The sequence below is a fragment of the Ixodes scapularis genome, unplaced genomic scaffold, assembly GCF_016920785.2.
Source record: "Ixodes scapularis isolate PalLabHiFi unplaced genomic scaffold, ASM1692078v2 PGA_scaffold1__304_contigs__length_218370807, whole genome shotgun sequence".
Lineage (NCBI taxonomy): Eukaryota > Metazoa > Arthropoda > Arachnida > Ixodida > Ixodidae > Ixodes > Ixodes scapularis.
In genome coordinates this window covers 195,721,963-195,741,851 of record NW_024609846.1, presented here as the reverse complement: position 1 = coordinate 195,741,851, position 19,889 = coordinate 195,721,963, and the positions used below count along the sequence as shown (strand labels likewise).

The following is a 19,889-nucleotide window of genomic DNA, read 5'->3' as shown; positions in this document are numbered from 1 at the left end:
CACAAGCCATAAGAAAGGTCTTGCTGGATGAAAAACTGGGTGGATCTGCAGGACAGATTGCAGCATGCTAGGCAAGTTTTGACAAGCTTCTTGACACCAACCCGGAGGAGTACCAGGACCTGTGGCGTGTCAGCCGGGCAAAGTTCTTGCAGCTTCTTTCACGCGTGGAGATTTAAGAGTGGCACGACAAAGCAATGATCCACTCTCTTTGTTTGACTGATTTGAAAACAAAAATATTCGTGAGCTGTTGCTACTCTACCATAAAAACGCTTTTCGAGTTACTCACTTGCCAAAAATCTGCGATTAAGAAGGCACTCTGCCCTTTCAGTATGGGTGTCCGCAGACGAGGGACAAATCTCAGGAATAGCCTACATGATGGTAACTTGACAAATGGTGCACGGATGAAAATTGCAATTCGATGTATCGTGTGAATTTGCCATTATTTGGCAATTATCCTAATATGATCAGTTGATCCTAATTAAGAAAGAACAATTGTTTTCTGAAACAATGTAATGAAAGGAGGTTTTTATAAATAATGCCTGCTCATAATGGAAAAGGCTTGGTGGATCAGAGGCTTTCCATAGATCAGATATTACGAATTGCAGGCGTATGCTTAATTGAGAGAAGAGTAAAAGTACAGGCAAGGGTGGTGAATTGCATACATAACTAAACCTGAGACACCGGAAGGACGCGAAAAAGAGAACATCAAACACAACACGTCTCAACCACAGCTGCATTTTTTTTTTACTTCTTAGTCGGTGGGTTGACTTTGGCAAGTGTGGGAACGTTGAGGGCAGTTCTTTTTTCCCCCTTGCTGACAATCTGGGGGTGTGACTTAGTGTGAGGGTTCTTGGCATTGACTGCGGTGTACCCCTATAAAATGGTGCGGTTTTAGTATGAACCTGCAGCTGTGTTCGAGACATTATGTGTGTCGTCCTCTTTTTTGTGTCCTCCTTTTTCCTTCTTCCGGTGTCTCAGATTTAGTTATATATGCTTAATCCATGCTCAAAGTGAAGACATGAGCTTGTGCTGGCATTGCCAACCTTGTGTGCATGGTCTATGAAAAGTGCTTAATGACTGTGGTTAAGAGAGAGGAGTTTCTGCTTTCAAGAACACCATGGGGTGAATGGAAAAGTGTTCTCACAAACAATGAATTCTCCGGGTTACCCACTCAGTCTAACGGAAGGATGTAGGATAAGCATTTTGAAATCTTTAGGATTTGCCAAGGGATAAAAAAAAAAAAATGCACAGAAAAGTAGGGGGAGGAGAATGGCACAAATATTTTGGGGCTTGTGTTCTTACATTTGAATTTTTTGTGCAGGAAGCATTAAGGCCCGTTCACACTCTTGCAACCGAGTACGACCGTGAGAGACGAGACCGGTTTTCAAGCCACTTGCAATCTCTTAGGACCAGCTGCGTTCTGGCGCATCCCGTCCTAAGAACTCGCAAAAGGCTTAAAAACCGGTCTGGTCTCTCTCGGTCTTACTCGGTCACAAGAGTGTGAACGGCACTTTACTGAAACAGCACTTCAGTCCTGGGGGCAATAAGCCATTGCTAGTCAATATCTGATTCCACTGATGCATATTAGGCAAACACCTCTTAAAGGGCCCCTGGAAAAAAAAAAGTTTTTTGAACAGTCTGATAAGGACACTCGTGCCAAAAAATAAATTTTATGCGAAAATAATTAATTTTTTAGAGCAATATTGACGGCAAGAGATTTATTTTAAATTCTGCGCGCAAAGTCCATGACGTCCCGGAATGGTCATTCGCTCTCGCCACCTCAACACGAAGGCGAAGCTGATCCCCTCCTCCTCCACTCGCTCGGAATGCCCAGAGGAAACAGGTGGAAAGGAGGTGACTACCGACTAAATTGCGTCTCGCGCCGTCAATATTGCTCTGACCAATTTTTTTTTCACGTAAAATTAATTATTTGACACGTGTGTCCCAACAAGTCTGTTTAAAAAAAACATTTATTTTTCTTTTCAGGGGCCCTTTACTGAAACAACTTTGCTCTCATTGTTCTAATTTAACACTATTGTGGGAAATGCCTCTCAGGAAGCATGAACTGCAAAATTCGCACGTGAAAAGGATTGGTAATTTTTAACAAGATGTTTTGTCTCTTCCAGTTGTACCAAAAAGTGCATAAGGGGTGGACGTTACTTAACCATCATTTCAATCCTGGGGACATGGAGTCATTGCTAACCAGGGCCGGTCACTGCTAGCCAAAACAAGACTTCATAGGTGCATATCAGGTTAGTACTTTTTTCTGGTATTTATTTTTTTATTTTAACGAGACAACCTTGAAATGCAGAACAGTAATTCTTTCAGAATATACATAGTTTCTAATTTCCAGAGAATTGAGCTCATCTTTCTGAAGTTCCATATCAAAAGCACAGGGTGTAACCTATTTTTGCCAAACATCTTGCAGTTTTGTTGGTTTGCTTTTCATAATGAACGATTCAACTCCGCTGGTGCAAGGGCATCGATAGATTTCTGGAACCATTAAACACAGATGGAGCACCTTATCTGGCGGGTGGCTTGTTAAAGGGATACTGAACCGAAATTTGAATTTCGCGAAATAAGGCTCTAGAAGCGTTGAACAGGACTCTACGAACTCCAAAACATTACTCGTACATCGATATCTCAAACAGATCGCTGCACTTTTGGAAAAGAAGGGCACGATCAAGCGAGGTCTTTGACATCACTGTCCTCCGGGAGAATTTGAGAATGAGGGGAAGCGGCCTCGCTTCTCTCCTCCTCGCTTCGGTTCACCAGCTTGACACGGGACGTAGCGAGAAGGAGAGGGAATAAGAATTGTGACGTGCCTTGTCTCGTCGGCCTCCTCGGCCGGGCACTTCTTTTCTAAAAATATGGCGATCCGTTAGAGATATCGCTGTATGAGTGCTGTTTTTGGGTTTTGCAACGTCCCGCCTATCTGTCCAGCCTTGTTTTGTGAGTTCAAAATTTCAGTTCAGTATCCCTTTAACCTCGAGGTGTATGTCCTATGCCTTCTTCCAGGTGCTGGGCATGTTGAGTTTGCGATCCTTTACCCTTACTCCGAGTGCAGCAACTATACTCTGTGTTTCACGATAACTTGACGAGCTGTGGAGGCTGCGGCCTTCCCGACCCAATAAGAGCGTCGAAGCAAGGCACGTGACAGCAACCCCATGGTTGAGGTCGCTGTCGAATCGCTTGGTTGAGATTGCTGTCGAATCGTTTTTACGAATCGCCTACAATTGCTGAAAAAGTAGGTCCCGTAAACAATTCCGGTAAAGTGTAAACACATTGGAATCTATATGGAGATCCCACTGCATCGCGAAAATTAGAACCCGCGAATTATTTCAAAACTTCAGCTTCAACCTTAATTGCGAAATATGGAGCCCGCGAAAAATAAGTCTGCAGTAAGCACAAATAAAGTTATTTCCTTATGAATTACAGGATTTTAGTGTTTCTGGCTTACATTTGTCTAGTCTAAACTAAAATTTTGTGCTTAATGGACTGCAGGGATGATTTACTTAACTAAAAGTTCCTGTTCATACATAAAATAATTTATTAATTATACTATACTAAGATTATGTGGCTACACTTCCATTAAAGGTGTAGGGAAACGAAATTTCAGCGCTCATTTTCTAGCTTTAATGTGTTGCATGTTGCACCCTAACCTCAAAATCACCAGTCTTCCGTTGAAAAGCACAAGAAAACTAATTTTAAAGCTAAATAAACGACTTTCAATGTGCACCTCGTGGATGCATTCTGTTATGATTGGCCACCCAGAGAGCAGGTTCGGCTTCCTGGCAGCGCCATCGACCTCCCATCGACTGACCAGAGTCTCGGGCTCGGCATTCTGGCGCCGCCGAACATGCTGACCGACGCGGCGTGGGTGGGGTGCAGCTTCCGAGCGACGCCGAGCGGGCCACCCGGCACAGCGGGAGCTGACCCCCCTGACACCCCGCTGAGAAAAAGAGGCCCGCTTCCTCGGCCTTCGGACCGGGTGCTAACGAACGATGGAGACAAGTGGAGACGTTTGGGTCTCGGCGTATGATCGGGACAGCTGCCTGTTCCTGCGTTCTTCTGGGAAACGGGACGAGAGGGATGCTTGGACCGGGGTGTGACCACGTGGGAGGTCTGCGTCCCGGGAGACTGCAGAGACGTCCCGTGGTGACGAAAGTTGTATGCTATGTAAGTTGACGAAAGTTGTATGTTATGTATTTTCCGTCATGCGGTGATGTATTGCCTTGATAAATGTTTGTGATTGTTTTCAAAATGTGAAAGTTGCAGAAGGTAGATGATTTTAAATATTAGGTCAGTCATAAAATTTAAGTCAATAGACCCTTTTCCAACGTCAGTGCGAACGCCTGTCCGCCATTGCTTGCTCTCATACTCTGAGCATATACTGAAAGCGAGCCCTGCGTCAGCGTTCAGCGAGAACTCAGATCCAGTCACGCAGTTCGTGAGCAAGCAGTACTGACAGCCATTGTTGCTTGATAGACTTTTGAAAAGGGTTTACTGACTAGATAGATATTGTACAAACTATTTTACGAGAACATGTAATGTGACTGTCGGTTTTGTTTACATTACTTTCAGATGCCCGTCGAAGGTGCGTCAGCCTGTGACCAACTGGGAAAGCAGATGCAGCTCGCCTCAAAGAATTGCCTCATTAGCATGCACGAGCCACTTCAAAGCCTGAGACTGGAGGACAAATAAACGAGCCTGCGGGTGGAATGCATGTTCACAATTTCTCAAAGTTCGAGCGTTTCTCTGTGCATGCACTTTCTGCTATCTTGCATAGGGTTTAAAAGGAAAGTGTTTCCCTGCTGAACTTCATGTTTCACTGATGAGTGAACCATGTGGTTAATACGATCGATATACACCAATACGCGGCTCTGACGTCAGGTTGCTACGGTGGCGCTGCTACTGTTAGGGTGCATGTGCAGACGCTTTACGTCACGTGAATGTCGTTCTTGCGCACACGCAGTGCTTGCACCTCGTGTAGAAACTGAATTTGTTCAAACCTCGTGAGGGCTTGTTGGTAAATAGTGCGTTGGCCTATAGATCATATCAACGATTTAAACTGCATGAACAATATCATCCATAACAACCATAGGCCATACAAACCATATGGACCATACAAACCGTATCAACCATATGACCCGTATCAACCATATGACCCGTACCAACCGTATGAACCATATGACCCGTACGAACCATATGACCCGTACCAACCGTATGAACCATATGACCCATACGAACCATATGACCCGTACCAACCATATGACCCGTACCAACCGTATGACCCGTATCCCATAACGCTATATGAAGACCCGTATGGAAAATTCATATGGTTTTTTTCAGTAGGGATGGTTTCGGTTTCGATCGACACGCCGACAAGAGATGGTTTTCTGGTCCCGAGAGCGTCATTTGTGGTCTCTAAACTAACCTAAATGGCCAGGCCTCGAAGCTTTAGCACAAGCCTGAGACGTATAGCTTGTCTTAACACATGCTTGCTGTATTTTTGTACTTGAGCCTTCCTGTTAGCGTTCCAATCGAGGTATGTGGACGAGCCTGTGCTGGGAATCTCGACGCTGCGAAGCTCGGGGATCTTGCTTGTATACGAATCAACAAGCTGTAGCAACCAGTAAGTATATGCATACATCGAGCTCGCGCCTTTACATTAGTGTTGTTGATCAGGAAGTTTGTTTGTTTCGTGCGTCCATAGACGAAATATTACTTTTTGCAATTACTGTATTTCTTAATATGCCTGAGTATGCGTGATAAAACTCGGAGGCGCCATTGAAAAGCTCAATTTTGACACACTTCTTATCTCTTATCTGTACTGACCCGCAGCACTGCACGAAGTCAAGTCCCCACCCGCTTGCATTCCATTAATATTCACCATCGCGTATGCACATAAAGTTATCCTGCAATCATATAGGCGAATTCGCACATACAGAGCGTTTTGAAAAAGCAGAAGTCGAGCACTTGTGTGAAGAATGTCGCACCGTTCCCCAGAAATGCGTCGGACGGGCATGAACCCCCATGCGCACCGCGTAGGGGTTCATGCCCGTCCGGCGCACGGTGCGACATTCTTCACACAAGTGCTCGAACGAATTCAAAGCGCGTTTGACGGTTGCTAATAGACATAATATTTGTTTTGTGTTTGTTTTTTTCCTGCCTGAGTATGCCGAGATAATTTCAGACACACCGTTCAGGCGCAGATCTTTGGCGTCAGTAAAAGGTCGTCCAAAAAGGCTTAGCGAGGAGTAGGGGACGCTTGTTAGGGCCTCCTTCGTAGCTAACCGATCTCAGCGTTTGCGAGAAATTAATCCTCTACCAGCATAAAATTCGAGTGGGAGATATATGATGACACGAGGAAGACATCATAGTAACTTTTGTGCAGTAGTGAGGTCGAATTTATTGCGTTTCCTTAAAAGTTCATGCGTAAGCGCTGGGCTCAACTTTGATACCCCGTGAGGATGCGGCTTTCTTTTCGCCCGATGAAGTAACAAGAAACGGACGTTTGGCAAACAAAATACGTATAAGGCTCCTGATGAACAAATTTCAGTTCTAGTTCAGTGGTACTAGACGGGATTATTGAAATTGAGCTCAAACATGCACTCGTGGGGTGAGGTGACTAAGCCACGTCTTACTACGTTCGCATACGCACGCACAATATCCGGTGTTTCGGGAACCAAGGAAAGTGCCCCCGTCTTCGTTTTGTATCGCTCGAGAATGAGTCTATTGTACGTTCGTGAAAAGTCAGATAATCGAAAACGCAAGCAGCGCGTTCGGTCGCGGAGTGATAGCATGAGGTGAAGCTGCTCAGTCGAAACCGAAACTGAGTGGCCAACTAGTTCCCAGAGTGCACTGCGTGGTATTTCGCCGCGATGGGGCGCGTCGGTTTTGGAAGTAGTCCATTCTTCCCGGGGGGAAACTTCCCTCCGTCAAATCTCCCCCTCGCTTCCTCCACGGCGGCCTCGCTCTGCTTATCACGTGGGTCCGGAGAGCCACTCACACGCTCTGTTGGCTGTCGGTCAATCGCTCAAGGCCTCCGCGCGCAATACGGAACCGCATCGGACGCCATCACGACGAAAGTGAATCTCGACAAAGAAAGCAGATCCGAGGTGGGCGAAACGCACCCCTCGACGCAGGAATGTCCCAAATCCACCCGAAGCCGGACCTCCTTGGCCTTCGAGCCGAGGCGACGGCGGTACGCGAGGGCGTTGGCGAGGTGAGCCAGGTGCAGGTGGCGTGTGACGTCAATCTGAAGAGGAGAGCAGTCATGATCGTAAAAATTTTCACGACTCCTGCAAATATTTTCACGACTCCGACAGACCGTAAAAATGGAAGCGTCCGCTTCAATTTTCACGATTTGCCGGAGTCGTGAGTTTTGTAGTGTCCTGTTTGGACACCCCTTTAGAAGCAAGCTCGGCTCAAAAGACACTGCATTGTGTCCGTGCGTGACTGACGTGGCCACTAAGCCATTGGGTGGCGTCGGGTTTCGGGTGTTCGCCTCTCCCTCCGTCCACGAAGTCCAAGGCCGGATATTGGGGAACGCGACAGAACAGCACACGACAAAACAGCACGCGTCAAAACAGCACGGTCAAAACAGCACGCGTCAAAACAGCACAGCGTCAAAACAGCACGGCGACAAAACAGCACGCGTCAAAAAAGCACGCGACAAAACAGCACAGCGTCAATACGGCACAGCGACAGAAGAGCACGTGCCAAAACAGCACGGTCTCAAAATAGCACAGCGACAAAACAGCACGCACGTAGCAGCTTCGAGCGCGCTTTTCACCTCTCTCTGCGCGATTATTTTCTAATCTCCCTAACCCTGTCATTTATTGTCGCTAGTTTATAAAGACATTTATTGCTTATTTCATTGCTATGTCAGTCCACCTTTTTCCGCAGAAGTGGCGCTACCTGTTGGGAGACGTCCGAACTAGCGAAAACTGGGTTCGAGGCGTTCTTCGTATGAAAACACGCCCGCCATTAGGCTTGAATTGTACACGTTGCGAGGTCCACTGTTCTTGCACGCCGCTTTTCCGCCTAGTATTCGTAGCTCGGCTACCTTTCGGCAACTGTTGAGGATGGCCGAGGACGGCAGCATCCCGTTCCCACCCGACGGCTGGACTGAGAACGCTCCGCCGTTCGCCAACCTCTCGCAAGATGAAGTGTGGCGGTACCTTCACCGCAAGACGGACTCGCTCCGACAAGCTCACCGGGGATGGGCCTTCAAAGAAGAAGGCTATGTCCGGAACGTCCGATGGAACACATCGGACGATTCCCGGATCGGTCTCGTCCGGGGCGTCTGCCTGCCGTCAATGAAGAAGGCGCCGTACACAGTCTCGGCGTGGTTCGCCAGAGGCACCGGGAGCGTCATCGGCGGCACTTGCAGCTGTGTTGCTGGGTGAGCGATATTTTGCTTATACATGCGTTAAAAGTCATGCGCAAACCTATTATAAGTCAGGCTAATTGCGTTCCGCTCACGCTATCCCCAACGCGTAAGCAGCGAGATCGGTCACTCCTTGAAACCTGGGAAGCGATACCCGGTTCGCCCAGGAGGGCTATGTTGCGCTTTTTGCACTCCCAGGAGACTAGGGAGAGGGAAGTGACGTCAACGACAAGGCAAATGCAGATTGGATGTTGACAGAAGAAAACGAAATCAACACCCAATCTGCGTTTGCTGTGTCGTTGACGTCACTTCCCTCTCCCTAGTCTCCTGGGAGTGCAAAAAGCGCAACATAGCCCCCCTGGCTCATTTCATCGAATACACGCGAGTTACATTGGCCAAGACAAACCCCATCGTGCTATGCTCCGTTTCACCTTATGTTGTACCGCAGCGACGGCTAGAAGCGCGAGCTCATAGCGTTGGCAGTTGCCCTCGGTGCACGGGAGCTTGTGCCGCCGAGATGTGCCATAGAGCAAGGAGCTCGCGCGTATAGCCTTTCCTGCGGTACAACACAAGGTGAAAAAGAGTATAGCAGCAAACTCATGTGGTTTATCGCTCATGCTCGCAGTGCTTGCTCCTTGGCTTAGGTAGTGTAAAAGATGCATGTCTCCATCATGCACCGACAGCCTGTGTACAACGAAGGCAACCAAGAGCTGCTACGCGTGCAGCTATAATCCCGCTAATTTGGTCTTGGTTGACTGCCTCGATTTTCCAGGAAAAGCCAGTCCTGCCAACATATTGCAGCACTGCTGCTCTATGCCGAAGAGAGCTGCAACGCCTGCTCGACGAGCTGCACCGACATACCCTGCACCTGGATTGTGCCTGCTGAAGGTGTGTACACTACGGCCCTTAAAGAGGCTCCATAGGAATCTTTTGCTCAGAAATATGTTATTACTTCGTACCTAATATATTGGAGAATAAGACCAACGTCCAAGCTGTCTTAATTATTTAGCCAAGCTCACCTCCATTGCTAGATAAATGTGTAACCAAACAGCCAATGCTTTTTGTGTTCGTTTTCATGAAAGTGAAACTCTACATTTTCTACATAAAGCAGCTTGGATGATAAGCTATTAACATGATTACAAGATGGAAAACCTAGATGTGGCTTATTTTAGAACTGAACTGACAAAATTTCTCTTTGCAGCCAAGAAGCCTGCTCCCCTGGTGCCACTTGCAGACATCACGTTCCACAAGTACCTGATCAACAGGCCGGTGAAGCAGAAGAAACGACGCTCTTTTGACCCTTGTGAGAATGTTGGTGTTGCTTCGGCTGAGGAGATTCAGCAACTGCGAGATGCCCTCAGTGTGTCTGCACCGGGCCTCCAGTGGCTTCTGTACAGTGGTGTACAGCAACTTGGACCAGCGGCACCAGTGCTCCCCATCCAAGATGATGAAGATTTGTGGAGTGAGAATGCCCGGGACGTTGTTGCAAAACACATGGAGTCCCTTCCAACATTGACGGAGGAAGAGAGGGAACAAGTGACCCGGTCCACCATCGGTCAAGCCAATAATCCAAGGTGGCACAAAGAGCGGCAGGGCAGGATTACGGCATCAGTCTTCTCTGCTGTCATCAAGTGTGTCAAGCCCGAGTACCTGGTCAAGGGTATTTTGTACCCGAGCCCAGATGCCTCAAGTGAGGCCATGCGCTATGGGAGGACGCACGAGGGTACCGCAGTCTCAGCCTATGCATCACTCATGGCAGCATTCGACACTCCCGTCGAGATCCGCGAGACTGGGCTGCACATTCACCCAGAGTGCAGCTTCATTGCAGCATCGCCCGACCGCATCGTGAGGAAGGACAACGAAGAGGGCCTTTTGGAGGTGAAGTGTCCGGCTTCGAAGATTGGGCTAACACCAATGGAGGCATGCAAGGACAAGAAGTTCTGCTGCGAAGTTGTGGATGGCGTGGTACGACTGAAGAAGACTCACGCCTACTTCTACCAGGTGCAAGGGCAGATGGCAGTGACCGGACACCAGTGGTGCGATTTTGTTTTTTGGACTAACAACACGACTGTTGCCAATTCGACGCACGTCGAGACCATCGCCTTCGACAAGAAGTTCGTTGATGGAGCACTGCTGCCAGGGCTTATCTACTTCGCCAAGCATGCCCTATTCCCAGAAGTGGTAACGGGCCGTGTGAGGCGTCGAAGAGCCCTGATAGCTCGCGGCCAGTACGTCTCCTTCAAGAAGTTCTGCAAAGGGTTTTATGTGGTGGAGGACGGTCCCGGACTGAAAAAGAAGCTGCGTAGGCTGGAGTGAAGGAGCGCCTGCATGAAGCCCGAGGCTTCTCCAAGTCACAACGGCTCTTTTCAGAGCCAAATAAATATGCTTGTCAGGGGCAGTGCTTTTGTAGCCACTCCCGTGTCTTTGAGAATGGTGTTTACTGCAGAAAAACAGGACATAGGGTGTGGTGGTTTACATTTTTACAGTTTATTACAATAAATAGAAAACCATTTGCCTATAAACAAGCAGAGCTAATTCCTTCTTAGACTGTTCAGAGTAAAAAACAACAAAAAAAAAAGATTTTCTAGCTCCAACTTGTATTAACACATGATTTGTTGAGGTAGCGTGTCAAAGTCATTAACATTACAATCGACTTTGCAGGGAAAAAGACCCGAAGTAGCCAAAACTTCGTTGGCTTATTCAAACTTTAATCTCGCTATTGATGCACAACAGAGAATTCACACTAGCTACTCATGTACTTCCCAAGCAATATATTCAAACACCAAAGATTGGTGCACGAGAGTTTTTCAAATAAGGAAACTCTGGACATAACCCAGCTGAACACAAAGACTCCGAGGCAGTAATCACCCAAACTGCATACTAAACTAAAGCCAAAGAGCAAGTTCCTGATAACGCTGTACAAAGTTACTAGAATCATAAATGTGAACAGTGATGCACAGCAGATAATTGACGTTATCTATTCATGTACTTCCCACATAGCAGATTTAAGTAAAAATTGATGCACAATATGACCGAACTCAACACACTAACTATGAGGCAGCAATAGCCCGAACTGCATAAGGAAGATAGTGAGTTTTAGATCGACACTGTAAAAAGCAGCTATAGTCATAATAATTGTTGCACTCCTAAAACACACTGGCAAGATGTATAATCATACAAAAAAATGCACAGCCCATTAGACATTGAGACCAAAGACCACACACATGAAATAATGAAATGAGGACATCTATTACTTTGATATATCTAATCTAAACTCGTATGCCAATTGCGGATCACAGCCAAATGTGATTAAGGACAATCATGGCAGGCACTAGGGGGGAACGGTGACCAAGTGTGCTACTCTGTTTCATAGTAACTTGGCGAACTGTGGAGCTTACAGCTTCCGCGACCCAATAAGAGCGTCGGAGCGAGGCACATAAAACCACATAGCGGAAGCGTGTGTGTCACTGCACCAAGGAACTGGCTGTTGTCTGCAGGCCGAGAGTTGTGCCACTAAAGCGGTACCAGTAATTTATTTTGGTTCCGTTTTCGACCATAGTTGCCCTGCAAGCGGCTGATTACACGGCTGCAATCACCAACGGCCACGGCACTACAAGAAGAAAAAAAAATCGAACTGAATACAAATGTCGCATTACTTTTTCGGTTTAAATATCATTAAAATTTGTCAATATTTTTTTTCATTAATTTTTTTATATTTATTCTTAATAAAGATGGAATCACTCAAGTTCAGTTAGCACAAAAAAGAAAGAAATGAAACATTGAACAACTCTTTGGCGACATCTCGGTGCCCCCAAAAACGACGCCTCGGAGGCCTCAACCATGGAGTCTTATCATGTGACTTGCTCCGACGCTCTTATTGGATCATGGGGGCCGCAGCCTCCATAGTTCGCCAAGTTATTGTGAAATGGAGCATAGCATGTCACAGCACAAAGCATGTAAAGCGAAAGCTCTAATCACAAAGCCCAGGGATCCTAGGTACGATTACCACCCCCGTTAATTTTTATGAGCATCAAACCAGGATGCGTTAGTGTTATTACTACTGCATGATGCACGTTAGAGACCATATGCTAGCGGTCGTACTGCAAAATTTCTCTCATCTAAAGGGGATGTCCCCCAGTGAGAGTTAAAGGGATACTTCAACGAAATTTGAAATATTCCCGTCGTGTTCAAAAATAGGTTGAATATGATCCACAATATCCGTAAATGACAATGGCACGTTTGTATTTTGAGCCTGGTGGCTGTATTTTTCGTTATAAACGGCGCACTCTGGCAAGCGCTCGGAGAAGGCCGAGCGGAGAACACGTGACATCCAACGCAATCGTGACGTAGGTCGTCTCAAGACGAGCAAAGCTACGGCGAGACTGACGTCGAGAGGATGGCCTAGTCGTTCCAGCCACCGAAGCGGCTGCTTTTGTACGAATTTTGAGTGACGGGTTAATCTTCTATAATCTTGTAGGGGGACAATAGCGACTTCTGCGACACACAAAAGGCATTCTCGGGAAGAGGGGAGTTCCTGCTGCCCCTCTTCTCTCGTAGTGGCCGGAGACGAGACAACCTCCGTCACTAGCTGTCAAGGTTCCTAGACGGGCATTACAAGCGAGGCGTTAGCGACATCCACCAGGTGCTCTTTGTTAATCGTTTAATTCGTTTTAAATTTCTTTTCATGACTTTTTTAACAAGATATTGGTATGTTCGATGTGATGCTGCTTTTTTGAACACATATAGACCAAAAAATGAGCGCCGAAATTTCGTTGTAGTATCCCTTTAAGGGCACGAGACAAATAGTGAAAAGAGGGGCGAGATGCATTGTGTTACTGTTCCAGGGTATTATTCCAAAACCGAAGTCGTTGGTGCACGAGAAACAACCTTCTATTACATTAATATTAAAGGAGCTGTGCAACGATTTTAACGTTGAAAGAATTGGCATCTTCTGCTTTTGATATTGTTCACCTTGTCACAAATGACAGAAAACACACCTCCTTTCGTCGAAATGTTGCGATTCCGCCACGTACTAGCGAGGCAAAACTTAGAATACGTATTCCCCGACCTGCAGCCGCGAGCGGCGGCCATGAGAAACACGCGGCGTGACGTCAATGGGGAGTCTTGTAGAAAGATAGCAAGTTGTGCGAATACCTGCTCGATAAAAGGTAACTTTTCTATAAATGTTGTACTTCCAAAATGCATATAAATGCGTCAAAAATCTGGTATCATCGACAAAACTTTTACTATACGGAATTTTAGTGGCGCCATCTATCCTAGATCCACAAAAGCGTCGGCTCTCTCTGCTACCGCGAACAGCCGCCAGAAGCCGGAGGGGGAGGGGGACAGGGCCGGACGGGTGTGGCCGGACCCGGATGAGACTTTCCTACTTTTACCATATTGTTTGCGCGGCGCCCGCCAGCACGTGGTCGCGAGCGGATGAGTTCTCGCTGCTCACTGATGGCTCTAAAGTGAGAACTTTTCCGGAACCCTGTGGTCCATTTAGAGTACCTCAAAACCATCTCCGACGTGCTGCATTTAAAAACAAAACCCTGGAGTTCAACCACAAAAAGGAAGTTATTCTAAAATGTTTATCAAGCTGAAGGTTGCCACTGAAGCCGACACATATGTCCTGCTGCTACTCAGCACGGCTGAGTGGCATACGAAAGTTGCTTAAAAAGCAACAAACCTGAAACGCCTCATCTGCAATATCTATCATGGAGATGGGGAAGGGTCGATCAAGGAAGTGAAATTGCTTAATCCTTCCGATTGCGCGTTCAATAACTACACGTGCACTGGCCACCCGCCGGGTGTGTGCCACATCTTCCTCCGGCATCTGAGGTTCGTTCGGCTGCCTGAAACACGGAATGTGCACTTGCACTCCAGGTGGTAGGCTATTAAATTTGAATCCCTTGTCTACCATGATGGCATCGCCCGACTCCAACTGATCCACGAGCCCACTCTCCTCAACTATCATTCTGTCTGACACAGTCCCACCCCACAGTTGTGAAACATGGCAAATGTACCCTTCGGGTGTACATCCAACAACCGCTTTGTAGGTGTTGTAGTGTTTGTAGGGCGAGAAGGTCTGCCTCTGAGCAAGCAACGACGACGGCTTCTGGATACGTACCTCAGTTCCATCAAGGACAGCCCTCGTGTTAGAAAACTTGTGGAAGGCATTAGGGAGGTTGGGCTGAATCTCAGCAACTGTCGGAAACTGTAACAGTACCCTTAACTGTCGCTGGAGAAACTTGATCCACGTAACAAACACCTTGCTTACCTGCCCTTCAGAAATGTTGAAGTTGCGGGCCAGTTCCTTGCCTGCCATCCCTGTCCTTAACCGCACGAGGACCATAAAAATCTCGTCAATCAGAGACATTTCCCGTGTGCGGTCTTTGGTCTCACCAGCTGTCTTTCTGTTACCTAACCAGTAGGTCATCTTGGCTGCCCGAAGCTCAAGAAAATTAAACAAATTCTGAAAAACTGAAAACTCACGCAGCCCAGTATAATATAAACAGTTCTTAGGCTCCTGGATAGTGTTGAGACTAAGCTGCCTGGCTTGCAGGTGGCAAACCTGCCTTTCGAGACGTTGTTTGTCTGCTTGCAGATCAAGAATGACCTGCTGCATTTTGGCCATCTGCAGGTCACGCAGCTTGGACACCTCAGGATTCCCAGCCATCATGATTAGGCCGACAGCGGCATCCTTCTCCATTTCTGTAAAGGAAGCACAGATAGATACATGAATCTTATGCTGAGTGAAGTTGCCCTATTCTGCACATAATGTGTCATCTGAATTTACTTGTAAGCTCAAAGTACACTAAATTTTTGCTGGTGCCAAATGGAGGGCAAAGCATGCCAACACTATGCCTTACCCTCGCAATGACTAACTGACAATAGTATGAGCAGGAGTGGGTAGCTTTAACTGGTACCCCTGTGGAGAGCTTCTATGCATGTTTGCAAGTCCGGCTTCAGGGCACTGTCATCCTGCTCGGTTGAGGTGCGCTTGGACGCGTCATAATCTGATTATGGCCACACCCAAGCGCACCCCACTGGGCAAGATGGTGGCTCCCTAAGACCAAACTTGCAAACGCGTAATTTCGTGATGAAATGCAGGGGGCTCATACATACGTCATGCATTCACTCCATGTCAGCTGCGTGACTTATGTACTGCAGCTGAAACGTTGTCATCTACACCATCCAGTAGCAGATTGCACAGGTGTACAGCATCAAGCTCATAATTGGGAGCTAGTGTAGACTGGTGCATATACTGTATCTTCTTTAATTAATCCTGCACATACACAGTCATTCTTTGTTATAAGACTTACATAATTTTACTGAGATAACAGGAAGGGGGGGGGGGGTAGTCGAAAGAAATGTTATCGGATTTAACAAATAAAGAAAGCAAACTTCTTTCCGATGTCCTAAGCAGAGTTAAGCTATTTCCTTAGTTCAAAAATGTATATGAAGGGCTATAATAATCTAAATACTTAATTTCCTTCACGGTATCACAGCAACCACCTAGTACACATGCTGGTGTGTAGCAGCAGCTCATAGTCCCATGAGTCAATATTTGTTGTGATGGCACAGCTGCCCATGATCCAATCTTTTTGGGAATCCTAATTTATTTTGCAGTGCCTTTGTAGACCTCGAGGTCTGAACACTCCAGCCAAACAATTAAATTAACACCTTTTATGGAGTCTTGAGTGCATGGGTCTTCCACCGCCTCTTCAGGCATCTCCAAAGAGACGTCACTTGCCAGCTGTGCAGCTACCTGCTGCACACAGGTGGAGACAGCACCACTCCTTGGGGCTGGATTGTTGTTCAAGAAGGACACAAAATTTTAGTGACAAAACAAGCAAGGCTGGGCCTGTTTGCTCGAAGCACTAACCGCGGCTAAAGTTAGCCGCAGTAACTAGGAGAGGGATTTTTAAATCACGTGACTGGCTCGGTAGGGATGCGGGGAAACATGACGGTGCCCCGGTGAGTGAGCGCTGCTCGCTTTGGAACAAATATGTTGTTGAAGCTGCAATATCAGGCGCGTTAGTCAGCAACGAATGGTGCAGGAGGCTTTTGCTTTGCCTTACCTCACTTAAATCGCAAAGCATGAGCAATGACCTCGCCGCATTTTTTTAGATGGTCTTGATTTTGGCCTTCCTAAGCCTAAATGAACGCGGTAATTGTCGAGATGGTAGCGTCTTTGGAAAGTGGGTTGCCTTGACTCAATCGGCCGGGTATTGATAGCACACAAAAGCAGACAGCATTCCAATAGACCTTTTTCTAAATTGCCCAAGCATCGAGAACGCTGGTAGTGTAATTCTGCGGCCTGCCCGCGGACCATAGATTCCAAGTAAATAATCATAATAAGGCTTTGACGAACGCGCGTGCAAGGCAAAATTTGTTTTCGACTTTTTGCTTTAGAACAATTACTACCGCAGACGCCAGCACGTGCAATGCATGTAACTACACTCGTAGCATGGACCTCGGCGCTTGGGAAATTTAGAAAAAGGTCTATTGAGGTGCTGTCTGCTTTTGTATGCTATCAATACCCGGCCGATTGAGACAAGGCAATCCACCTTCCAAAGACGTTGCCGTGCCGACAATTATCGCGTTCATTTAGGCTAGGGAATGGCCAGAATCGAAAGACTATCTAAATAATGTGGCGAGGTCATTGCTCATGCTTTGCAATTTAAGTGAGGTAAGGCAAACTGAAAGCCTCCTGCACCATTAGTTGCTGACTAACACGCCCGATATTGCAGCTACAACGATATATTATTTCCAAAGCGAGCGGCGCTTACTCACTGGGGTGCCGCCATGTTTCCCCGCATTCCTACCGAGCCAGTCACGGGATTTCAAAATCCCTCTCCTAGGTACTGCGGCTAACTTTAGCCGCGGCTAGCGCTTTGAGCAAACGGGCCCTGGAGTATGATTAGAGCAACTTGCTATAATCATATCAGACAAAGGCAATGGGCCAGCTGACAAGTCAAAAGACAAAAACTGAAGTCGTGGTCACATGCAGGTTTCTTGAACCAATGAGCGTAGATGAAAAAAGGCCCGTTCACGCATCTGCATTTGGGGCAGCCAGAACATTTACAAACTCCAACAATGTTGCAACGATGAGTTGTCATAGCAACGGAGCACCAAGCACCCGGTCGTTTCTAACGGAGCAAGTAGGATCGGGTCAAACTTCTATGCTGCGTCTCGAGCGACTGAACGAAGCGACCAATCACGTTTCAAGAAGAGAGCTGTCACAAGTATGCCCGGCGGCCGCGACCCGCTGGCAAGCACTTTGCCAGAGATCAACGTTGGCGTGGCATGGCAGACTGAGTGAAAATTCATTGTGCATGTGGAGTGCTACCGTGGTTGCAGCGGTCTAGACGCATGTCCCGATGGTGTACCAACACGTCCTCGAAGAGACGAGCTATTCGGTGCAACGACAACATGACAGCACTTGGAAGGGAAACATTCTTGCCTACGTGTTTGCTCGTGCCCGTCTGCACTATTGGTGCATAGCATTTTAGAGAAGCAATTATTTTACTTTTCTACTTCAGGGATGTGAAATGATTAGTGCTAGCATTCTTGAATGTTTACTTCACTCATGCAATGTCTAAATCGTTTCTCTTTTTAAGTGTGTCGCACCTACATCTGTTTTCACCTCAAGAGAAAAGCGAGTCTTGCGCATTGTTCATACGCAGGGCAAAGTAGTTCTTACAAGATTTAGTTATCAGAGAAAAAAGCAACGCTTTTTGGAGTTTGGAATGTGTACGTCTTGATAAGATAACATACATCTAATCTAGAATGCACCTACATATATCTTAATTCTCTACATAAAGGTGGAAATCAGTAATGCTCCACAAGGCGGCGAACTTTTTTTACTACGGTTCTTGATGTGAAAACAGGTATAAAATTATATCTGTTCCTAAAAAAAATTGTAGAAGTAGAATGTGGCTAGATTTGTGTCCTCCGCATGGTCTGGTGCTCTGTCGGCATCATCTCAGGATGGTGTGTCACCTAACATTCTTTCACTGGGTCCTGCGAACACTATCTCAAGAAAACAAGGCAAGGGAATAAGCCCCGCATCTAATAATAATAATTTAGTAGCAATGACTGAGTTAGTAGTCGATCCTTACCTTCGGGCAGTGGCTCTACGTTCGAAATACCCGTTGAGATTGAGCACGGGAATGGGTTACCGCCGGAACCTTCTGGAAGGGGGTCGGCAACTGGGAGCTCCTTAGCAAGGGCCAAGGAGGGTACTGCTGCTGCAGAAGGCTGGGCTGCTGGCTGTGATGCTCCCTGCTGCACGCACGCAGAACCAGCACTTCGTACTGGTTCGTTGTTTGAAGATGACATACAATATCAGAGGCGAAACAAGTAAAGCTAGAGTGTGATTATGGTGATTTGCCCACATTCTCAGTTTGGTACAGGCCACTTGGACTTACTGGAAAATGAAACGCGCAAGGTTATGCTTGTTTGAGGTTGACGAGCAAGGACACACACAAACCAGAAGATGCTGTTTAATACTACTAGCTCGCGATTAGATGAGTTCGTCATGTAAAATGGCTAGTTGGTGCACTGACTGTTATATAGGCAGATTTCGCGCTTCCATATGCGCACAATTATAAAGTCCAGTCAATACCGATCAACCGTCGTCAGGCAGAGGAGTTAATAAGCGCAAACACAACAAAAACGTCGGCGGGCATACATTTCCAAGAACTGGCATTAGAAAAGGTCGCTCCAGAAGCGATGAACGCGCGCATCCTTTTTACGAGACGCACGTCTTTTTTCTTGTCTTGTTCAGACGGCGAATTCATAACGCGAGTAAAATTCCACAGCGTGAACGCGCCTTTATGACCATCGTCACTTCGTACCTTCAGTGGACCCGCGATGTTTCCATCGCTCGTAGCGATCGAGAGATGGCTGCTGTTTCCGGTGAGCAAAGATAGTCGGCACATGGTCCGGGTGGTGCCTATCCAGCGACGGTTTTCCTGTTTGATAGAGCGGAAATGTAACGATCATGCAACTACCCAACGCTTTGTGTTTGTTTTTCTCAGCTGCGATTGAAGCGACTTACCAGTGACGAAGTGCGCCCCACATAATCGGGACTGCTGGCTCGGCTCCCAAGCCTTCCTCGGGTCTGTCGGGTGAGCCCGCTTCACCGCGTTTACCCACGCCGCTCTTCGATTTGGGTCGAATTTCGCAGAGGGAAAGCAAAAGAAGCTCTTCCCCTCCCCCTTCCGATGCCAGTTTCGACACCCAAACGCGACACAGTGCGTCGGCATCGTATCGAACGACGTCGGGATGCTGCCGGGAGCCTCACACTAGCGCAAGATGGAGACTTTGTTTTCCTACGCCACTAATCCGGCCTGGCAACATGTGCCTCGGGTTACCCTCGAACCGGAAACTCGGAAAGTGGTGGGTTCCCCGACCGGTGCTGCTTCGTGATTGTTAAAAACAAACGAAGTTAGCAGTAGTTACTACTGCTAACTTAGCTGATGTC

The 19,889-nt window shown here is 47.1% G+C and overlaps 3 protein-coding genes across 3 annotated transcripts; 1 reads left to right on the top strand and 2 right to left on the bottom strand.

Annotated features, from left to right (window-relative positions):
* Nucleotides 1–8,090: 8,090 nt before the first annotated feature.
* Nucleotides 8,091–10,784, top strand: LOC120849915. Its single transcript, XM_040222212.1, has 3 exons — nt 8,091–8,410; nt 9,168–9,283; nt 9,597–10,784. The coding sequence occupies exons 1-3, from the start codon at nt 8,091–8,093 to the stop codon at nt 10,709–10,711; spliced, it is 1,551 nt and encodes a 516-aa protein (XP_040078146.1). The 3' UTR covers nt 10,712–10,784.
* Nucleotides 10,785–13,815: 3,031 nt separating this feature from the next.
* LOC115321040 lies at nt 13,816–14,750 on the bottom strand. The gene has a single exon (XM_029981281.3). It carries the CDS (start codon nt 14,748–14,750, stop codon nt 14,034–14,036), a length of 717 nt encoding a protein of 238 aa, XP_029837141.3. The 3' UTR covers nt 13,816–14,033.
* Nucleotides 14,751–14,814: 64 nt separating this feature from the next.
* LOC120849902 lies at nt 14,815–19,671 on the bottom strand. Its single transcript, XM_040222194.1, has 6 exons — nt 19,464–19,671; nt 19,261–19,377; nt 18,523–18,717; nt 16,082–16,204; nt 14,891–15,109; nt 14,815–14,849 (listed from the first exon to the last, which is right to left on the bottom strand). Exons 1-6 carry the CDS (start codon nt 19,669–19,671, stop codon nt 14,815–14,817), a joined length of 897 nt encoding a protein of 298 aa, XP_040078128.1.
* Between the last annotated feature and the right edge of the window lie 218 nt (nt 19,672–19,889).

Excerpts from the sequence above, each read along its gene's own strand:
- LOC120849902 (XM_040222194.1), bottom strand. The coding sequence starts at position 19,671 with ATGCCGACGCACTGTGTCGCGTTTGGGTGTCGAAACTGGCATCGGAAG. Across the intron at positions 18,718-19,260 it reads ACATCGCGGGTCCACTGAAG|TACGAAGTGCTGGTTCTGCG; the intron begins GTACGAAGTGAC and ends ACAACGAACCAG. Across the intron at positions 15,110-16,081 it reads CACTCAAGACTCCATAAAAG|AAATGGAGAAGGATGCCGCT; the intron begins GTGTTAATTTAA and ends CTTCCTTTACAG.
- LOC115321040 (XM_029981281.3), bottom strand. The coding sequence starts at position 14,750 with ATGGTCCTCGTGCGGTTAAGGACAGGGATGGCAGGCAAGGAACTGGCC.
- LOC120849915 (XM_040222212.1), top strand. The coding sequence starts at position 8,091 with ATGGCCGAGGACGGCAGCATCCCGTTCCCACCCGACGGCTGGACTGAG. Across the intron at positions 8,411-9,167 it reads ACTTGCAGCTGTGTTGCTGG|GAAAAGCCAGTCCTGCCAAC; the intron begins GTGAGCGATATT and ends TCGATTTTCCAG. Across the intron at positions 9,284-9,596 it reads CTGGATTGTGCCTGCTGAAG|CCAAGAAGCCTGCTCCCCTG; the intron begins GTGTGTACACTA and ends TTCTCTTTGCAG.